The following is a 19,689-nucleotide window of genomic DNA, read 5'->3' on the forward strand; positions in this document are numbered from 1 at the left end:
TATACTATCGACTAAACTAATTTCCTACTATCTTCTACGGTCGCCGGCTCCTATAACAATTATACGTCGACGTATATGCCGTAGTAGACTTAAACGAGCTGCTTTTCTTAGGCAACTATTAGAAAGAAGTATAGGCAGATATATACGACTTAAAACAACCGAAATAGCGTAGCACCCGCGTACTATTAGGCAATAAGAATAGATAGGATATCTAACGAGAGTTGTCTTAATAGATAGGCGAAGACCTACGTTACGATGTTCTTTAAACTAAGGCATAGTACGAGGAATGCGAGGAAAGCGGGCGTTACGGTTTACTATAGCGGAACCGTTTAGTCGTCCCTACGAACAGGGCTCTATTATCCGATAGCATCCTATAAGCTCTACGAATAGTTCTCCCGTCCTCGTACGTCGGCGGCGATCGGTAGATTTTATAGTGCTACCGAGATTCTATAGCTATCGTCGGCTACTTCGGCGTCCCTACGTACTTTATTACATTTACGGCTAACCCTAACTAGCCGGAGATTACGCGTTATTTGTTCGACTATTAGGACGTAATAGACCGCCTAGATATTACGATAAGGGTCTTTATTTAGAAAGCTAGGGAGTTTTTATACGAGGTCTGCTATAGGAACGTATTCGGTCGCTATATCGCGAGATGCTAGACAGTCGAATACTAGAAGCGTAGCCTCCCCTATCTTTACCTCTTACTATAGATCGCGCCCGATTAAGCGCTAGATACTATATCTAAGATCGACAACTTTATCCGCGCTAAGCTTCCGAGCCTAGCCGAGGACCCGGATAGTAGCGTAACGAACTTAGTTAAGGAATATATATATTATAGACCTTATAGCGCGGGCTTTTTATACGTCCCGTATATACAGTTATCTCGACACTCCGAAGGAACGTATTCTAAGGGATTCCCTATAGAGTTCTCGGACGAGACGGTAGTAACTAATATCGCGTTTCCTAAATATCGTAGACGCTATAATAGGAGGACATAGAACAAGAGGAGGAATCGCGCGTTCCTCTTCGATAATCGTTATATTATACCGTACAATCTATACCTACTAAAGCGGTTTAACGCCTATATTAACGTCGAGTAGGTCCGCTTATTACGGGCGATTAAATATATTAACAAGTACGTCTATAAGGGCGCCGACCGTGCGACTACCCGCCTCGAGATTCCTAGTAACGAGATCGCTAACTACGTTAATATACGATATATTAGTCCTACGATAGCGATATATAACATCTTAGGAGGCAAGCGCTATAAAGAATAGCCCGCGGTTATTCGACTAAACGTCTACCTACCGCGCCCTAGGGGTAATATCGTATTTAACTATAACGCGACGATAGCGGACCTACGCGGCGATAGACGATAACGTACTACGCTTATCGCGTAGTTTCGGTATAACGCGTTACTACTAGACAACGACGTGTCTTGCCGGCGCTTAACGTATCTTAAGTTTCTAAAACACTATACGCTATATAATAAAGCGTAGAAGAAACGTTCTAGGCGCGTAGTATACTCGATCGCGCGTCTTAACCCGCCCTTACGTCCTAAAGGCGAGATACTATACTTAATTAAATTGCTCTATATCGTTCGGGGTACTAAATGTTTCCGCGACTTAAGGATATATAGCGGTACCGTATATAAGAGCTTTCGAGCGGCGGCGATTGTATCCGGTCTTACAAGATCGGAAGATAAATAGCTAGATACGTTCTAGGAGGCTAAGAAGATATACACCTCCCGACAATTGTGTCTTATATTCGTGCTACTTATCCTAACGGATACGATATCCGGAGCCGACTCTACGCGATAGTAGAGTCTTCTATAGAGGGATATATATAAAGATCTATATATCGAACTACGGCGCGGAGGCTACGTAGGAAGGTATAAGGAGATAAATGCTGCTACTAAAAGTTATAGTAAGTAGTAGCTATATACCGAATTAGTTGCTAACGGATACAAGATATCGGGCTATAGACTACCGAGTCCCGATCCTACGTAGGCGAAGATACGTAGTAGCAACGACGCTATCGCTTAAGAAGAAGCGTTAGTCGATATAGGAAACGAAGATAGGAACAAACTCTACGTTTAACAAAACGCCTACCTTTTTAATAACGGTTAAAGGCGAGCCTTTACCGATATTACGAACGATATCGACTAGAATCCGTTAACGGCGCACTTTTTTATCTAAGGTCTAGGAGGCTACGGGAAGACGTTCCTATACCGTATACTCGTAGCGACCTATAGAGCACGTAGCCTTATCGTATTATATATCGCGTCTTTAGGTATCGCCGTATAGCTGCTTCCTAGTAGTCGTATAGCGCACTCCCGATTCAAACTTCCTTTAAATAATACTAGGCGGTAGGACTGTCCTATTACGTAAGACATAATAGACGCTAAGCTAATCCGAAAGACTTATCTAGTTATTTAGGACGAAGCCGCGATATAGAATAGTCGCGATATTATAGCTATACATCGACTCTTTTGTAAGTTACGATTAGGTAGTAACGGCTAGGGTAACGAACTATTCTTCGTAAGAGTCCCTATTGTATTCGGCGGCGACTAGGTATAGACTCTTCTAGTGCTTCCCGAGTATAAGAAGTCTTCGAAGGAAGCAGACGTAATAGCGATTACATTTAAAGCCTTCCTAATCTAGAACAAGATTAAGGTGCTCTATCTCTAGTAAAATATACGGCTCGTAGATAGCAATCCGCGGAACGTCGACTTCTACCGCTAGACCCTCTGTATTATATACGACGACGTATTCGATCGATTTATTAAGCTACTAATATACGTCGGAAGAGTCTAGGACCTTAGCGAGCTTATCGATTTCGTCTTTCTAAGATAGGGTATTATTAAGGCTAAGTACGACCTAGTATTCTATCGTTCTCGAGCTATCCTTTATATAACGAACGATACCGCCTACGAGATTAACGACCGTATCGTAGACGACCTACCGTACGGTATAATTCGCGAATATCGCTATAAGGATAAGATAGAGAAGTTGCCTAGCGATAAAGACTAGCCTCCGGAAATCTTAAGCCTTTTAAAATCTATCTAGAATACCGAGCTCTAGATTCCTTGCCTACGGATCCGGGTAGGTATACTAATAATAATTATACGGAACATCTATAAGACCGTAGGACTCGTAAACGGAACGCGGGTTATCGTCGTAAAAACACTCTAGTTCGGGGTTAAAGTTCGGAAACTGCTAGACGACGATAATTAGGAAGTATACTAGATACCGCGAATCTAGATATATTCGAATAAAGGCCTACCGTTTACCCTTAAGCGATATTAACTTCTGCTTCGACCTTGTTTCGCAATAACGATAAATAAATATTAGGGTTAATCCCTAGTATATATTAGTATCGACTTTCGACGGCCCGCATTTAGCTACAGCTAACTCTTTGTAGCATTCTTACGCGTTACGGACGTATACAACCTCCGCGTACTTATTAACGGAAAGTATGCTTTTATATAGGGCGGCGACTCCCTAAATAAGGTATTTCGCTCGGCTCTATTATATCTACCTAAGCGTCTCTACGACTTTATTTTTAAGAATAGAAATCTGTTTATAGGTATTACCTCGAACGTCCTATTACGCGGAGCGATATACGCTATACCTACTAGCTCTACCGGACTAGCGTAGCAACCGCGACGCCCGTAGGGTATACTTAACTACGTGCCTCGAGCGTACGTTCCCGAAATCGCTAAACCGCCTACCGGTTCTACTCGAGACGCTATAGAACCCGAAGACGAGCCTAACTAGTATACTCGAAACTTTATAGATCTAGACCGCGAAGTAGGTCGACTTTATTTTTAAGAATAGAAATCTGTTTATAGGTATTACCTCGAACGTCCTATTACGCGGAGCGATATACGCTATACCTACTAGCTCTACCGGACTAGCGTAGCAACCGCGACGCCCGTAGGGTATACTTAACTACGTGCCTCGAGCGTACGTTCCCGAAATCTCCTAGATACTAACTAGACGACTCCTTAGTCTACCTCTAGAACTTAGCCCTAGGTCCTAGTAACGCCTAATAGATAATACAAGTTACGGCTAAAATAATACCTTCGAAGGAGATTGCGTAGGCAGATCTAACTAAGGCCTCGTCGACACTACCTACGCTAGTACCTATACTAATACCTCGTTCCGTATCTGCGGCGCGTATAATCTAATAGATTTCTAAGGATACTACGCCTATTCTAGGTCCTTCGTTCTCTAGGAAGCGACTACTATAAGAAGGGTATGTTAGCAGGTAGATAGGGTAGTAGTAGGTATAAGTAGTATTCGATAAGGAGCTAGAAGGAGAGGGAGGAAGGCAGGAGAGTTAGCCTAACGCCAAGCGCCAAGCCCTACCTAAGGTATTAAGACCCTAGCTTTACTCGGCCTAGTTATATACTAATTACGTATAGCCTCTTTAGCCCTAACACACGCTTCCCTTCTAAAGGCCGCGCCCTCGTAGCCGGTCTTTATCCTAGTCTCAACCTCTATTGCTACTAACTTAGCAGGTCTAATAAGCTGCTTAGCCTGCGCTAAATTAAACACTTAACTACCTAATTATATAACTATGTCAAACCTTACCTCTAACAACATAATATACAACTCTAACTGCGCTATCTCTATATATAATAAACTATAAAGTAATATATATCTATAAGAATTAAAGGCCTTCGACTAATTATAATACGAGCGCGTCTTCCCTGCTATAATAGGTAGACGTACGAGGTATTATAGCACTACCTCCGTTCTAAGTAATGTCGTATCGAGTTCTTTACGTCTACTCTTAAAAGACCTAGCAATGTCCGCTTCCGAGGGTTTGTCCGTTTCCGAGGGTTATTATTCTTATTGTTCGTAGTTTCGCTAGCTCTAATTAGCTAGGTTTAGCAGCCTTCAAGTGTTAATCTTATCTTATCTTTTCAAAAAAACACAGCTCGTCTAGTTTCTATAGGTAAAGGCTATTATAAGTGCAGTAGTAGAGGTTCGCCTCGCTTAAAGGGTTAGATAGATCGAGGAGTAACCTATTATCCGTAAGATTGACCCCGGCTAGCTTAGCTCTATAGTTTTTGCCCTTAGTTAGTTAGTCTATTAGTCTACTTAATCTTTTAAGCGGCTTAAAGCTTTAACTTAGCCTTAAAGTTTTAATTAACCCCTTAACAGGCTTAATCTTTTAGGCGGCTTAAAGTTTTGATTAAAGTTTTAATTAAAGGTGCCTTAGGCTCGTAGTACAGGTAAGGTTGTCTTAGTAGATGTAGTAACAACAGTAAGTAATGTTAATAATAGCGGCGCTAGTCGTCTTAGCGCTAACTTTACCTCGCTTCTAATCTCCTTTTTTAACTAACAATATACTCCGTAACACCGTTACTAATATAGCCGCGCCGGCCGCGCCGTCTTCGCCGATTACCTAGGCCTCGAGGCCCCGATAGAATAAGGGAACAAGAGGGGGACCTATAGGGCGCGTTAGTAAAGAGGGGGAGTCCTTAAAAGAGCATACGATTAATTAATAGACGCGTCGTAGCGCGCCTAGTATAGTCTTATTGTCCTAGTTTGCCGGCCTCTAATTAGTTAGCTAATAGCACCCCGGGGGTAGCATTGTTCCTAGGCGATATTATAGGCCCTTAGCCTTCTTCTTGTTCTTTACACTAGTCTAATACTTATCTAATAACTTAGTTATATCCTTAAACGAGTCTTCGGCCTCCTACGAGTCCTATTTAGGTAAATAGCCTTGCTATCTTAGGAGGTACTCCTTCTTACCTCGCTTAGTCCGATAATCTAGGATACGTTCTATAGACTACAGCTCTTTACTATCCGCTAGTATATCTTCGTGTTTAGTAGGGGCTTCATCCTCTTCGCGTAGGTAATATAGCTTAAGGAGGGATATATAGAAGGTATTATAGATGGTATAATAAGGAGGAAGCTACAACTAATAGGCCTATGCGGAGGAGCCCTTAACTTCTCGAATACGGAATGGACTAATATACCTTAGTGCTAGTTTAGGGCGTGTTTTGCTATTAGGTAATAGGTGTTTGCGGATGCGGAGGTTCTTCGTACTAAGTATAACTATGTCGCCTTGTTTGAAGGTTATTAGCGTATAGTGTTTGTTATAGTAGGCCTTCTAATAGGCCTAGGCCTTTGCTAGTTTGTTAGCTATTATAGCGTGAATTTCTCGTATCTTTTGAACCCTCTTAATAGCCGCTAGCGTCTTAGGTGTTAGTACTTAACGCGCTTCCCTTTCCTTGCGCTCGGCCTCGAGCGAGGTAAATAGGTCTTATAGTAAGGCGGCGTTCTAGCCTATTATAGCTATATATAGTAAAACCTTAGTAGATAAGTGTATACTGTTATTATATACGAATTCTATAGGCTATAGGAGATTGACCTAGTTATTAGGGTTCTTATTAATATAGCTGCGTAGGTACTGCTATAGCGTAGCATTCTGCCTTTCGGTTTAACTATCTGTTTATAGATAGAATGCTATAGACAGGCGATGCTTAAGTCTTAGCTGTAGGCAAATCTCACTCTAATAATAAGATATGAATGTCGAGCCTCGGTTAGAGACTATCCCTTTAGGGGTCCCCTAATAGGTACAGAAGATATTGTTCTACAGCGCTTCTACTATATTAATAGCAGTCCAATCTTTCCGCGCCGGGATATATCGAGCGCCCTTAGTAAACCGGTCTATAACGACTAGGATAGCGTTTAAGATGTCTTTACTTCCTCTTCGCTTAGCAGGGGGAAGACCTATAATAAAATCTATTGTAAGCTCTGCAAATAGCTTGTAAGGGATTAGCAATAAGGACAACTCGCTAAAAGGCTAATGCTTTAGTACCTTAACACGTTAATATACGGCGCACGTGTTTACGTAGTCCTTTATGTCCCGCTTACTATTTAGCTAGTAGTATATACGCGATAGTAGCTCGTACGACCTCTCTATACTATAGTAACCGGCAAGCTTACTATTATAGTGTCGCTTAAGAAGTTCTTATCGGATCGAATGTTTAGCGGAGACATAGTATCTACCCTTAAACTTTAAATAACCTTTATTATCGATCGACTAGTTACTCTTATTAGATCGAGTCGTTCGCCTACTTACAAGCTTATCGATACGTTTAGTAGCAAAGGCGTCCCTCTACTAAGCACGTAACAGCTTATCTATAAACGATTAACTATCCCTATTTGCAAGGTTATTTAGTAGCACCCTCGCTATTAAACGAGGTACGTATTATATACATCTAATAGCACTAGTAGCCGGATTAACTGCATTAGTGCTTTAATCGCTATTACTATATATAGCGATATCGACTAGGGAGTTATTATAACTTCTCCTGTCTGTATCCTTAGCTCTTACCTTAATACGTACTGTTAATATAGTAAGAGCATTAATATGCTTTAAGCCGTCGCGGAGTCCGGTAAGCCGCTTATCCTACGCGTGCTTATTAACAATACGGGCTATAGCAATCTTATACTACAGGGTTAGAAACAAAGAATTAATGTGTTAGGTCTCGCTATCGTAATTAGGTCGCCTCGATAGGCTATCGGTAGGGTTACTTACGCCTAGCCGGTATAATATATTAAAATCAAACCCGGCGAGGTAGACGGCCTATCTAGCCTATCGACCTATAACCCTAGTAACCTTAGTAATACTACGGAGGTTGTTATAGTCTATATAGACCTGTATTGTATATTAAGCCCTATCGAGGTAGTGCCTCTAGTGCTTAAAGGCCTCGATAATAGCTAGGAGCTCTTGCTCGTAGGTCTCGTAGCGACGCTTAGCATTAATTATCTTCCTCGAAAAGAAGGCAATCGGGTGCTAGTAATTGTTATTAGCCTATTGTAATATAATGGCTAATATAGCAAACTATAAAGCGTTAGTCTTAATGCGGATCTGTTTGCTTAGTATAAAATAGTGCAATAAGGGGACTTTACTAAAGCGCTTCTTCAAACCGTTAAAAGCGGCTTATGCTCTATTAGTCTATTTAAACTCTCTAGTTAGGTTGGCCTTGGTTTTAGTAAGCTTAGTTAGTAGCATTACATGCCTCGAATAGCCCTTAATAAATCGGCGATAGAAGTTAGCAAAACTAAGGAACGACTATAGCTCCTTAATTAACGTAGGAGTAGGCTATTTAGTAATGGTTTTAATCCGATTAGGATTAGCCTTAATACCCTTAGTTAATACGAGGAAGCCGAGGAATAATACCTCTTTAGTAGCAAAGGTGCATTTAGAAGGCTTGCAATACAAGCTATAGGCCCTTAGGCGATCGAGTACCTTGCGGACTGTAGCCTAGTATTCCGCAATGTCCGGAGAGTGTATGTAAACTAGGATATTATCTAGGTAAACCACATAGAGGTAATCTAATAGGCCTAATAGGGCCCGATTAATATAGGACTAGAATATAGCAGGGGCATTAGCTAGCCCAAATAGCATAACTAAGTACTTAAAATAGCTATAGCGAGTACGAAAGGCTGTCTTCTATTTATCGCCCTTACGAATACAGATACGGTAATAGACGTCCTTAATATCTAATATAGTATAGTAGTAGGTACTAGAAAGGCGATCGAGAGTCTTATTAATAAGCGGAAGTAGATAGCGGTCTTTAATAGTAACAGTATTAAGTCCGCGGTAATTAATATATAGGCGTAGGCTACTATCCTTTTTTAGTACGAATAGGATAGGGGCGCTAGTAGGGCTGTTACTGTACCGTATCCGGCTATTAGCTAGGTTTTCCTCTAGATACTTACGTAACATAGCAAGCTCCCTTTTACTAAGGTTGTAGAGTAGCCTAAAGGGGACCTCTTTGCCCTCTATAATGTTAATCTTATAATCCGTCTCTTTAAACATAGGCAATGTCGATACTAGGTAGTGTTTAAACACATTAATATAGGTCTCTCGGATAGGCTCTAGTATACGAGCAAGCTAATTAGGATTATTAGGGGGTACAGGTTTATCGTTATTACTACCGAGTAGGTCGGCCGTCGGATCGGCTAGGGTTAGGTTACTAATAAATAGACCCTAATATTATTAAGGCACTCGCTAATATTAATATATTTAATGTCCTCTTTCCTAGCGATTCTAAATCGCTATTATTGACTGCCTAAGTCTATAACTATAGCATAGTACTTAAGAACAGGGTTGCTAATAACAATGTTAGATAGGAGGCTGTCTATGTCTACCGCGTAGGTAGTAAAGTTTAGTAGGCGCTTATTGCCGAGGTCGTCCTTTAGGGCTATATAGATATAGTAGGCCCTATAGGTCAAGTGCCGAGCGTTATTAAACTAAGTAAGGATTAGCAGGTCAGTCCTAGGCAGTTATCGAAGGTCTAATTGCTTAGCTAGGCGATAGCTAATAAGGGCACTAACTGAATTTCCCGGATCTAGTGTAACCTTAGTCTTATAGTTAGTCCTATACGTGTCCGATACGAGACAGGTACGTATAATAGCTAGCACAATGTCGATAGTCTTACGCCGTACAAGGCCAATAGTTAGTGCGGCGCTTACTCTTTTTTCGACTAATAAGAAGGTTAGCCTATAGGGGTAGCGTTAGCTGCTAAAAGGTGCTTTCGGTATTCGGCGGTAGTACGGTCGATTCGGGCCTAGTCCTTAGGTTTGTCGCATTAGCCTAGTAGATAGCTAGTGCTATTACAATTAAAGCACTTTAGTCCGGTTAGGGGATTGCTATAGCTATTGCCGCTATTGTTAGCCGAGCGATTAGTACTATAGGGATACGAGCCCTTTCTACGGCCCCTATTACGGCCTCCTCTATATAGCCGCCGGCTACGGCTTCTTCTACGGTCGTTGTTACTATTCCTATTGTTAGTATTGTTGTCTTAGTAGGAACCTTAGTTTCCTCCGCGGCTACGGTTGCTACGGTTACTAGTAGGTCGAATCCTTAATTCTAGTCGTTACTAGAGCTAGACAGCTCGTTTAGTAGTTTCGACTTCGACTATAAATTGAATGCGTATAAGATTGGCCTATTCAAATATACGGCGGCGGTCTAATTTAAGGACTAATTCCTATCTCAATTTAGGGCGTATTTCGGAGATCTAGATAGAATCAGTTTTAGTCGGGAGGTCGTCTTCGAGGGTCTTTAAATAGGCCTTAAATAAGCGAGCCGATTAATTAGTCTTTTGTTTAGCTCGAAGGTACTAGTCCTAAGCGTGTTGTTGCCTTAGTATAGGGTTTCTAAGGGTGTCTAGCATAATGGTTTTGTAGGTCTACTACTAAACAGTAGTCTAGTTATTAAGGGAGTTAAAATGGTTATCCTAGGTGCGTTTTAGGTCGCCGTTAATGTACTGTATAGCATAGACGACTAGTAAATAGTCATTTGGTAGAGCCCTTAGTGCGTTTCGTTAGTTAAGCTTATAGTTACGAATATAGTCGTTATATTGCTTTCGACTAGAGCTATTAAACACGGTGCAGTCCTTAAGTTTAGTATCCTTCTTCTAGACTAGGACTAATAGTAAGGAAGGTCCTGCTATCGACTTAGTATTAGTTATTAGGGCCTCCTAAAGGCGGCGAATTTCGAGGAGGTTATCCTTTAGCTATTATTCTTAACGTAGGGCAGTAAGCCTGTTTTAGGTAGCTTCTTAGAGTCTCCCTACTAGTTAGGGGCCAAAGGCTGGCTAGCTATATCGTCGATTAACAATGTTGTTAAGAATATCGTTAACAGGCAATTCTAGATTATTACCTAGAATTACAGGTTCTTCTTTAATAGGCTCTCCGGCAGGCTCTTTAGTAGGAGGCAATTTAGTAGGCACTTTAGCGGGAACTGTGCTACTAGCGTTGTTATTGCTAGCGCTGCTAGCGGTAGTACGGTTGTTATTTCGTAATAAACCGGCTATTATAAGGGGCGACACTAATAATATATTATTAGCCCCTAAGATACGGATATAGCGGAATTAGTAGATATCGGCTTAGTGTGCTTAACTTAGTATAATAGGCCGTATAGAAGGCCTTGCTTAATAATTAGTACGGTTGTTTCGATAGAATAGTACGTATAGGTCCCGTTCTTTGGGCGCAATATAGTTAGATTAGTCTTATTCGTAGCTATACCGCTAAAAGCTTAAAATAAGGACTATCTAGCTGCTGCCCTTAAAGGGTAGATCGAATACTATATAAGAAGGGTATGTTAGTAGGTAGATAGGATAGTAGTAGGTACAAGTAGTATTCGATAAGGAGCTAGGAGGAGAGGGAGGAAGGCAGGAGAGTTAGCCTAACGCTAAGCGCCAAGCCCTGCCTAAGGCATTAAGACCCTAGCTTCACTCGGCCTAGTTACATACCAATTACGTATAGCCTCTTTAGCCCTAACAACTACCCGGACAACCCGTATTACTCTCGAAGCCTATATCCTATACTTAAGTCTCTACTCCGACCTCGACACTATACGCTCTAACGCTACCTTGCACTCTAAGGCTAGGCGATATTACTAAGGTAAAGGCTCCGGTTATCGTATATAAACAAGAAGCTAAGATCCTTAGTATGCTTTAAGACGTAGATCTCGACTTCGATATAGAAGACTTTTAGGCTACGATTAGTAGTTATTCTCTATAATATATATATACAAAACTTCTCTATCCGTACTAGCATTTTTTTCTCTTTAGGTATAGAGTTTAGCTACCTAAATACGGTTAGCGTATTACTACTTCTCCGAGGTACCGAGAACCTTATTATTTAGCCGCCTATCCCCTGTTTATATAAGCCAAGTTCCCGGTAGTTCTCTTAGTTATTCTCCTTTCTCTTCGGGTTCTCTACTATATTCCTAGCGCTAATATAATATCGAGCCTTAATATTGTACCTAAAGTAGGAAAGGATTACGCGTAATAGTTCGTATAAGCAGTAGTAGAAGTATATTAAAAAGGTGAAATTTAGGAAACTAGAACTACGGACTACGCGCTAGTAAAGAAAATCGTAAGCGGTAAAGGGCGAGATCTAGTATTTCGAGAGGGCTATATACGTGTACTAGGAGAAGGCGTAACGTAGAAGGGTACCGACAAGAGAGCGAGGCGAGCGGCGCTAGTCTATATCCTCGGTATAGACGCTAGAAGTTACGCTATACTAAACTGTCCCTTTTCTTCGAAATATAGAACTTGCGAATCTAACTATAGTTATTTCGAAGGGTACCGTTATTCCTATAACCTAGCGCTAAAGCTACTATATAGTAATTGCGCTTACAGAGGAGATCCTAGGAGCTATACTAGCTATATAAACTATAACCGGAAGAGAGTAGCATTACTAGAATTCGAAGATAGCGGGCGGGCTTCGAAATCGAATACTCGACCTCTATCTACGGAGTACGAACAGGAAGAGGGCACCCTAGAACATTAAGAGACTATCTCTACTAAGGATACTAGCTACTAGTAGGAACACGACTTTACCCCGGAAGTGTCTTAGAAAGCGGAAGATCTTAGGAGAAGTATAAGCGAAGTATAGCTCTAGTAACTCTTCGAGTTTCTAGCGGAATTATTGTATTCTAATTCTCCTACGTTTCCGACGTAGCACATTCGAGATATATATTACGAGAGTATTAGCGAGATTGCAAGCGGTTATATACGGAAAACAGATAGTAAGCGAGCTCGTATAGAAGTCGTCGCGGTAGTAGAGCGGACTTAACTAGATTAGGTATACATTTCAAACCGACTATAATACAAATAGTAATAACGGCGGTAACGTACTAAGAAACGCGAGATTAAACATTGCTAGCTTCGCTAACCGACATTATAGGCCTAGTATATATCTATTATACGGGCAGACAAGATAAAAATAGGAAGGAGAAGATTGTAAGTTACTTTATAGATTTCATTTTTTACGGAGGGCTAACTAACCTCCGTAGAGTATATATATCGGTCCGCGCTCTATAGCGTAGATAGTATATCTTATCTTATTTCCTCTCGCTTTTTCTAACTTTTAACTTCTTAATTAGTATACTATTCTTAGATTATCGCGTTCTTCCGAGTAGCGGCGATATAGATTCCTATAGCAAATCGATTCCTAGGTCCTATCTAGACGAAAGGAGAGCTAGCGCCGAAGTCCTAGGTAAAGTCCGATCCTAGGAGGGTAGTATACGACTACGCGTTAATAGTAGAGGTGCCTAGCGACTACTAGTACTCGATAGTCTTAGCGCCCTCTTAAAGGACGACAGTATAGTTAAAGGTAAGGCGGCGTACTACGCCGCTAACGAAACGTACGAAGACTTCGCCTATAACGAGCTTTAAGGGTTAGTATATCTAGCAATATATATTTATAAACGAGACTTACTAGAGTCGCGACCCTCTTAGAGCCGGTCTTCTTAGATAGAACTCGCTTTATAGAGCGAGGGGGAGACTCGTTAGACGACGTACTAGCGAGATCGATTACTTCCTTACCCTTAAACACTTAAGCGACTAATACTATTAGCGACGCGGTTGTAAAGGTTTAGCGACAATATCAAACTTACTAGTAGCGCTCGAGATCTTGCTCGGGGTTTCTATAGGGGCTAGTATAGGGGGTAGGTATAGTGTCTAGCTTAGTAAAGATAGAAAGGGAGCAGTAACGAGTCGTAGTAGTAGTAGTAGTACTAGAAGTAGTAGTAAGTAGAAGAAGTTATTATTAGAAAGGCGCGCGATTTATAAAGCGCGATTTGTAACGATTTCCGCCTTATTGCCTAGCGCGGTACGGCTACAGCCGCCGTAGAATCTTCTAGAATCTAGCTTACCCTACCCCGCTCGTCGCCTTAGCCTTTACTTATAGCTCTTCGGCCTTTACTTATAGCACTTCGTCCTTTACTTATAGCTCTTCGAGCTATATAAACACTAGTCTATAATATAACAACTTAACAAAAGTTGGGGCCCCTTTAGGCTTAGTACGGCTCAAAACGACCGAAAAGCCGACTCTAATTAGTCGGCGGCGAGGAACTTTAAAATTTCTCGATTCTCGAGCGGTCCGGAGGGCGTAGGAGTCGCGGTATCGACTATAACGCTCTAGCGCCGCGATAGCAGTGTTTCCGAGGCCGTCTCCGTCGTTTACGCCTAATCCGGCGGCGTTTTTTGCTCGAAGCGGTATCGTTCGCGCCTAATCCGGCGGTATTTGCTCGGAGCGGTAGGCTCGAAAGGCTTATCCTACGCGTTCTAGATAGTACTACTCGCTATAGGCGTTTTATAGGGTACTTATAGTAGGCGTTAGATAAGGTACTCGCTATAAATAGTTCGAATCCTATTTAACTATAGGCGTTTTAGATAGTATTTGCTATAAGCGTTTCGGATAGGACTACTCGCTATAGCTATCTCGGACAGTTACCGCTATAAGCGTTTCGAATATTACTACTCGCTATAAGCGTTTTTAGTAGTATTTACTATAAGCGTTTCGGATTAGACTTGCTATAAGTATTCTAAATAGGACTTACTATAGGTATTTTAGATAGTACTACTTGCTATAAGCGTTCTTAATAGTACTTGCTATTTGCGTTCCGAATTAGACTTACTATACGCGTTCCGGATAAGACTTAGTATAAGCGTTTCGGATTAGAATTGCTATATAGTGCGTTCTAAATGAAACTTAGTATAGGCGTTATAGACAGTAGTACTAACTGTTAGCGCTCCGGATTAGAGTTATTAGACTTACTATACGCGTTCTAAATAGTACTTAGTATTATAAGCGTTCTAAATTAGACCTATTATAGGCGTTATAGATAATAGTTAGCTTATCCTACGCGTTCCGGATAGTACTACTCGCTATAGATATTCTATAGAGTACTCGCTATAGGCGTTATATAGGGTACTCGCTATAGATAGTTCGAATGCTATTTAACTATAGGCGTTTTAGATAGTATTTGCTATAAGCGTTCCGGATAGTACTACTCGCTATAGGCCTTCCGGATAGTGCTTCGTATAAGTATTTAGTTTCGGATTAGACTTAGACTTACTTTATACATTCCGGATAAGACTTTCTATAGGCGTTTCGGATTAGATTATTAGACTTGCTATACGCGTTCTGGTTTATATAGGACGAACTATACTAAGCGTTTAAAATAAGGCTTGTCCTACGCGTTCCGGATAGTACTACTCGCTATAGATATCTTAGATAGTTACCGCTATAGGCGTTTCGAATATTACTACTCGCTATAGGCGTTTTTAGTAGTATTCACTATAAGCGTTTCGGATATAACTTGCTATAAGTATTCTAAATAGTACTTACTATAGGTATTTTAGAAAGTACTACTTACTATAAGCGTTCGTAATAGTACTTACTATTACCGTTCTAAATTAGACCTACTATACGCGTTCCGGATAGTACTTACTCTACGCGTTTCGGATAAGACTTAGTATAGGCGTTTCGGATTAGAATTGCTATATAGCGCATTCTAAATAGAACTTAGTATAAGCGTTATAGATAGTAGTACTAACTATTAGCGCTCCGGATTAGACTTGCTATACGCGTTCCGAATAGTACTTACTAAGTTACTATTATAAACGTTCTAAATCAGACTTTCTATAGGCGTTATAGATAGTAGTTAGCTTGTTCTACGCGTTCCGGATAGTACTACTCGCTATAGGTATTCTATAGAGTACTCGCTATAGGCGTTTTATAGGGTACTTACGGCCCCTTTAGGCTTACTATAACTTAAAATAAGCTAAAAGCCGACTCTACTTAGCTATAGCTAAGGAACTTTAAAATTTCTTAGTTTACGAGCGGTTCGGAGATTATAGGAGTCGTAGTATATAGTTCGTAAGCGGTTCGGAGACTGTAGGAGTCGTAGTATATATCGTAAGGCTACGATAGTATTATTTCCGATGCTATATCGGTTGTTTATACCTAATCCGGCGGTATTTGCTCGAGGCGGTATACTCGAAAGGCTTAGCCTACGCGTTTCGGATAGTACTACTCGCTATAGATATTCTATAGAGTACTCGCTATAGGCGTTTTATAAGGTACTCGTAGTAGGCGTTATATAAGGTACTCGCTATAAGTAGTTCGAATACTATTTAGTAACTATAGGCGTTTTAGATAGTATCTACTATAAGCGTTCCGGAAAGTACTACTCGCTAAAGATATCTCGGATAATTATCGCTATAAGCGTTTCGAATATTACTACTCGCTATAAGCGTTTTTAGCAGTATTTGCTATAGGCGTTTCGGGCGTTTTAGATTAGACTTACTATAGGTATTCTAAATAGCACTTGCTATAGGTATTTTAGATAGTACTACTTGCTTTTAGCGTTCTTAGTAGTACTTACTATTAGCGTTCCGAATTAGACTTGCTATATACGTTCCGGATAGTATTTACTCTACGCGTTCCGGATAAGACTTAGTATAAGCGTTTCGGATTAGAATTGCTATATAGCGCGTTCTAAATAGAACTTAGTATAGGCGTTTTAGATAGTAGTGCTAACTGTTAGCGCTCTGGATTAGACTTACTATACGCGTTCCGAATAGTACTTACTATTATAAGTGCTCTAAGTTAGCCTTACTATAGGCGTTGTTAGTAACAGTTAGCTTATTCTACGCGTTCCGGATAGTACTGCTCGCTATAGATGTTCTATAGAGTACTCGCTATAGGCGTTCTATAGGGTACTTAGAGTAGGCGTTATATAGGGTACTCGCTATAGATAGTTCGAATGCTGTTTAACTATAGGCGTTTTAGATAGTACTTACTATAAGCGTTCCGGATAGTGCTACTCGCTATAGTCTTAGCCTATAGGCCTTCCGGATAGTGCTTAATATAAGTATTTAGTTTCGGATTAGACTTAGACTTAATTTATACATTCCGGATAAGACTTTCTATAAGCGTTTTAGATTAGACTTAGTATACGCGTTCCGGTTTATATAGGACTAACTATACTAAGCGTTTAAAATAAGGCTTGTCCTACCGACTCCTACGCGTTCCGTATAGTACTACTCGCTATAGGTGTTCTATAGAGTGCTCGCTATAGGCGTTTTATAAGGTACTCGTAGTAGGCGTTATATAGGGTGTCCGCTAAAAGTAGTTCTAATGCTATTTACTATAGCCTATAGGCGTTTTAGATAGTATTTGCTATAGGCGTTCCGGATAGTGCTACTCGCTATAGATATCTTAGATAGTTACCGCTATAAGCGTTTCGAATAATACTACTCGCTATAAGCGTTTTTAGTAGCATTTACTATAGGCGTTTTAGATATAACTTACTATAAGTATTCTAAATAGTACTTACTATAGGTATTTTAGAAAGTACTACTTGCTATAGGCGTTCTTAGTAGTACTTACTATTAGCGTTCTATATTAGACTTACTATACGCGTTTCGGATAGTACTTACTATACGCGTTTCGGATAAGACTTAGTATAGGCGATCCGTATTAGAGTTACTATATAGCGCGTTCTAAATAAAACTTAGTATAGGCGTTATAGATAGTAGTACTAACTGTTAGCGCTCCGGATTAGACTTACTATACGCGTTCCGAATAGTACTTAGTATTATAAGCGTTCCAAATTAGAATTCCTATAGTTGTTTTCGATTAAAGTTGCTATAAGCGTTTTGAATTAGACTTACTATACGCCTTGTAGGCAGTACTTGCTATAAGTGTTCCGACTCGGAAAGAACTACTTACTATAGATATTTCGAATAGTACTCGCTATAGGTATTCCGGATAGCAATTACTATTAGCGCATTCCGGCTCGCTATAGGCGTTTTTCAGGGCACTCGTAGTAGGCGTTATATAGGGTACTTGCTATAAATAGTTCGAATACTATTTAGCTATAGGCGTTTTAGATAGTATTTACTATAAGCGTTCCGGATAGTACTACTCGCTTTAGGCCTTCCGGGTAGTACCTAATATAAGTATTTAGTTTCGGATTAGACTTAGACTTACTATATATATTCCGGATAAGACTTTCTATAAGCGTTTTAAATTAGACTTGCTATACGCGTTCCGGCCTATATAGGACTAACTATACTAAGCGTTTAAAATAAGGCTTATCCTACGCGTTCCGGATAGTACTACTCGCTATAGGTATTCTATAGAGTACTCGCTATAGGCGTTTTATAAGGTACTCGTAGTAGGCGTTATATAGGGTACTTAGCGCTCGCTATAAGCAGTTCGAATACCTATAAGCGTTTCGGATTAGACTTGCTATACGCGTTCCGGTTTATATAGAACTAACTATACTAAGCGTTTAAAATAAGGCTTTTTCTACGCGTTCCGGATAGTACTACTCGCTATAGATATCTTAGATAGTTACCGCTATAGGCGTTTCGAATATTACTACTCGCTATAGGCGTTTTTAGTAGTATTTACTATAAGCGTTTCGGATATAACTTGCTATAAGTATTCTAAATAGTACTTACTATAGGTATTTTAGAAAGTACTACTTACTATAAGCGTTCGTAATAGTACTTACTATTACCGTTCCGAATTAGACCTACTATACGCGTTCCGGATAGTACTTACTATACGCGTTCCGGATAAGACTTAGTATAAGCGTTTCGGATTAGAATTACTATATAGCGCGTTCTAAATAAAACTTAGTATAGGCGTTATAGATAGTAGTACTAACTATTAGCGCTCCGGATTAGACTTACTATACGCGTTCCGAATAGTACTTAGTATTATAAGCGTTCTAAATAAGAATCCCTATAAGTGTTTTAGATTAAAATTACTATAGGCGTTTTAGATTAGACTTAGTATCCGCCTTATAGGTAGTACTTACTATACGCCTTATAGGTAGTACTTACTATAAGCGTTCTAACTCGGAAAGAACTACTTACTATAGATATTTCGAATAGTACTCGCTATAGGTATTCCGGATAGTAATTACTATAGGCATATTCCGGAAGTAGTTACTATAGATATTTAAGACTATCTTGCTATAAGCGTTCCTAATAGTGCTCGCTATAAGCGTTTCTAAATAGTGCTTTCTAATATCTATAACGCGTTCCGGATTAATATTACTTTTTAGTATTAGCGTTTTAGATATAACTTACTATACGCGTTTTAGATTAGGCCTACTATAGGCGTCTAGATAAGACTTTAGCTACTCGTCGCCTTAGGCTTCTCGTGTGGCTCTTCGAGCCACATAAGCCCTAGTTCAAATTAATCCCCCAGCTTGCAGACATAGGCGAAGGTGGAGCTAAGAAAATCTTCGAGCCTGAAGTAGTAGCAGAATGGCTACGGAAAGGACGAGTCTGGCTTGCCGAAGACGTTAGCAGTGGAGAACCTATAGGCTTCATTGCGGCATTCCCTATGGACTCTGTAATCACTATTCGATAAGTCTCGGTGAGTCTGGCACACAACAACAAAGGTGTCGGCGGTCTGCTTTTGAACGTTGTGTTCGATTGGGCGCGAGATCAGGCGAGGTCTAGAGGGGGCTCAGCGAGGGTGTCGCTATTCACGTATCCGGATGTACCTTGGAATGGGAAGTGGTATGAGAAGCGTGGCTTTAAGGAAGTCTTGCCTATCGATCTTGGACCAGAGCATATCGCGAAGATGGACCTCGATGTGACTACCCGAGGACTCGTTAGAGAAGGATATCGGAGGTCCGTCATGCTGTGGGAGGAAAATTCTGGCGCTTAGCAGAAGTGAAATCGTACCAAGTTTTGGAGAGGAACGAGTCTAAACGGATGCTGGCTTTTCTTGGATACCTGTCAGCAAGGTGCTTTTAGTTCTGGCCTATCGACTGTCTTCTATAGATGCTGTCTTCGGTGGTGCTGACCCGACTTCGACTGTCCTACAC

The 19,689-nt window shown here is 40.6% G+C and overlaps 1 protein-coding gene across 1 annotated transcript; it reads left to right on the forward strand.

Annotated features, from left to right (window-relative positions):
- Positions 1-286: 286 nt before the first annotated feature.
- Positions 287-19,529, forward strand: MYCFIDRAFT_174786 (uncharacterized protein; the record flags this gene model as incomplete). The annotated part of the gene is made up of 6 exons (XM_007928399.1): positions 287-303; positions 9,470-9,496; positions 19,029-19,042; positions 19,075-19,164; positions 19,228-19,454; positions 19,512-19,529. 6 exons carry the CDS (start codon positions 287-289, stop codon positions 19,527-19,529), a joined length of 393 nt encoding a protein of 130 aa, XP_007926590.1.
- Positions 19,530-19,689: the final 160 nt, after the last annotated feature.

Source organism: Pseudocercospora fijiensis (genome assembly GCF_000340215.1).
Source record: "Pseudocercospora fijiensis CIRAD86 unplaced genomic scaffold MYCFIscaffold_4, whole genome shotgun sequence".
NCBI lineage: Eukaryota > Fungi > Ascomycota > Dothideomycetes > Mycosphaerellales > Mycosphaerellaceae > Pseudocercospora > Pseudocercospora fijiensis.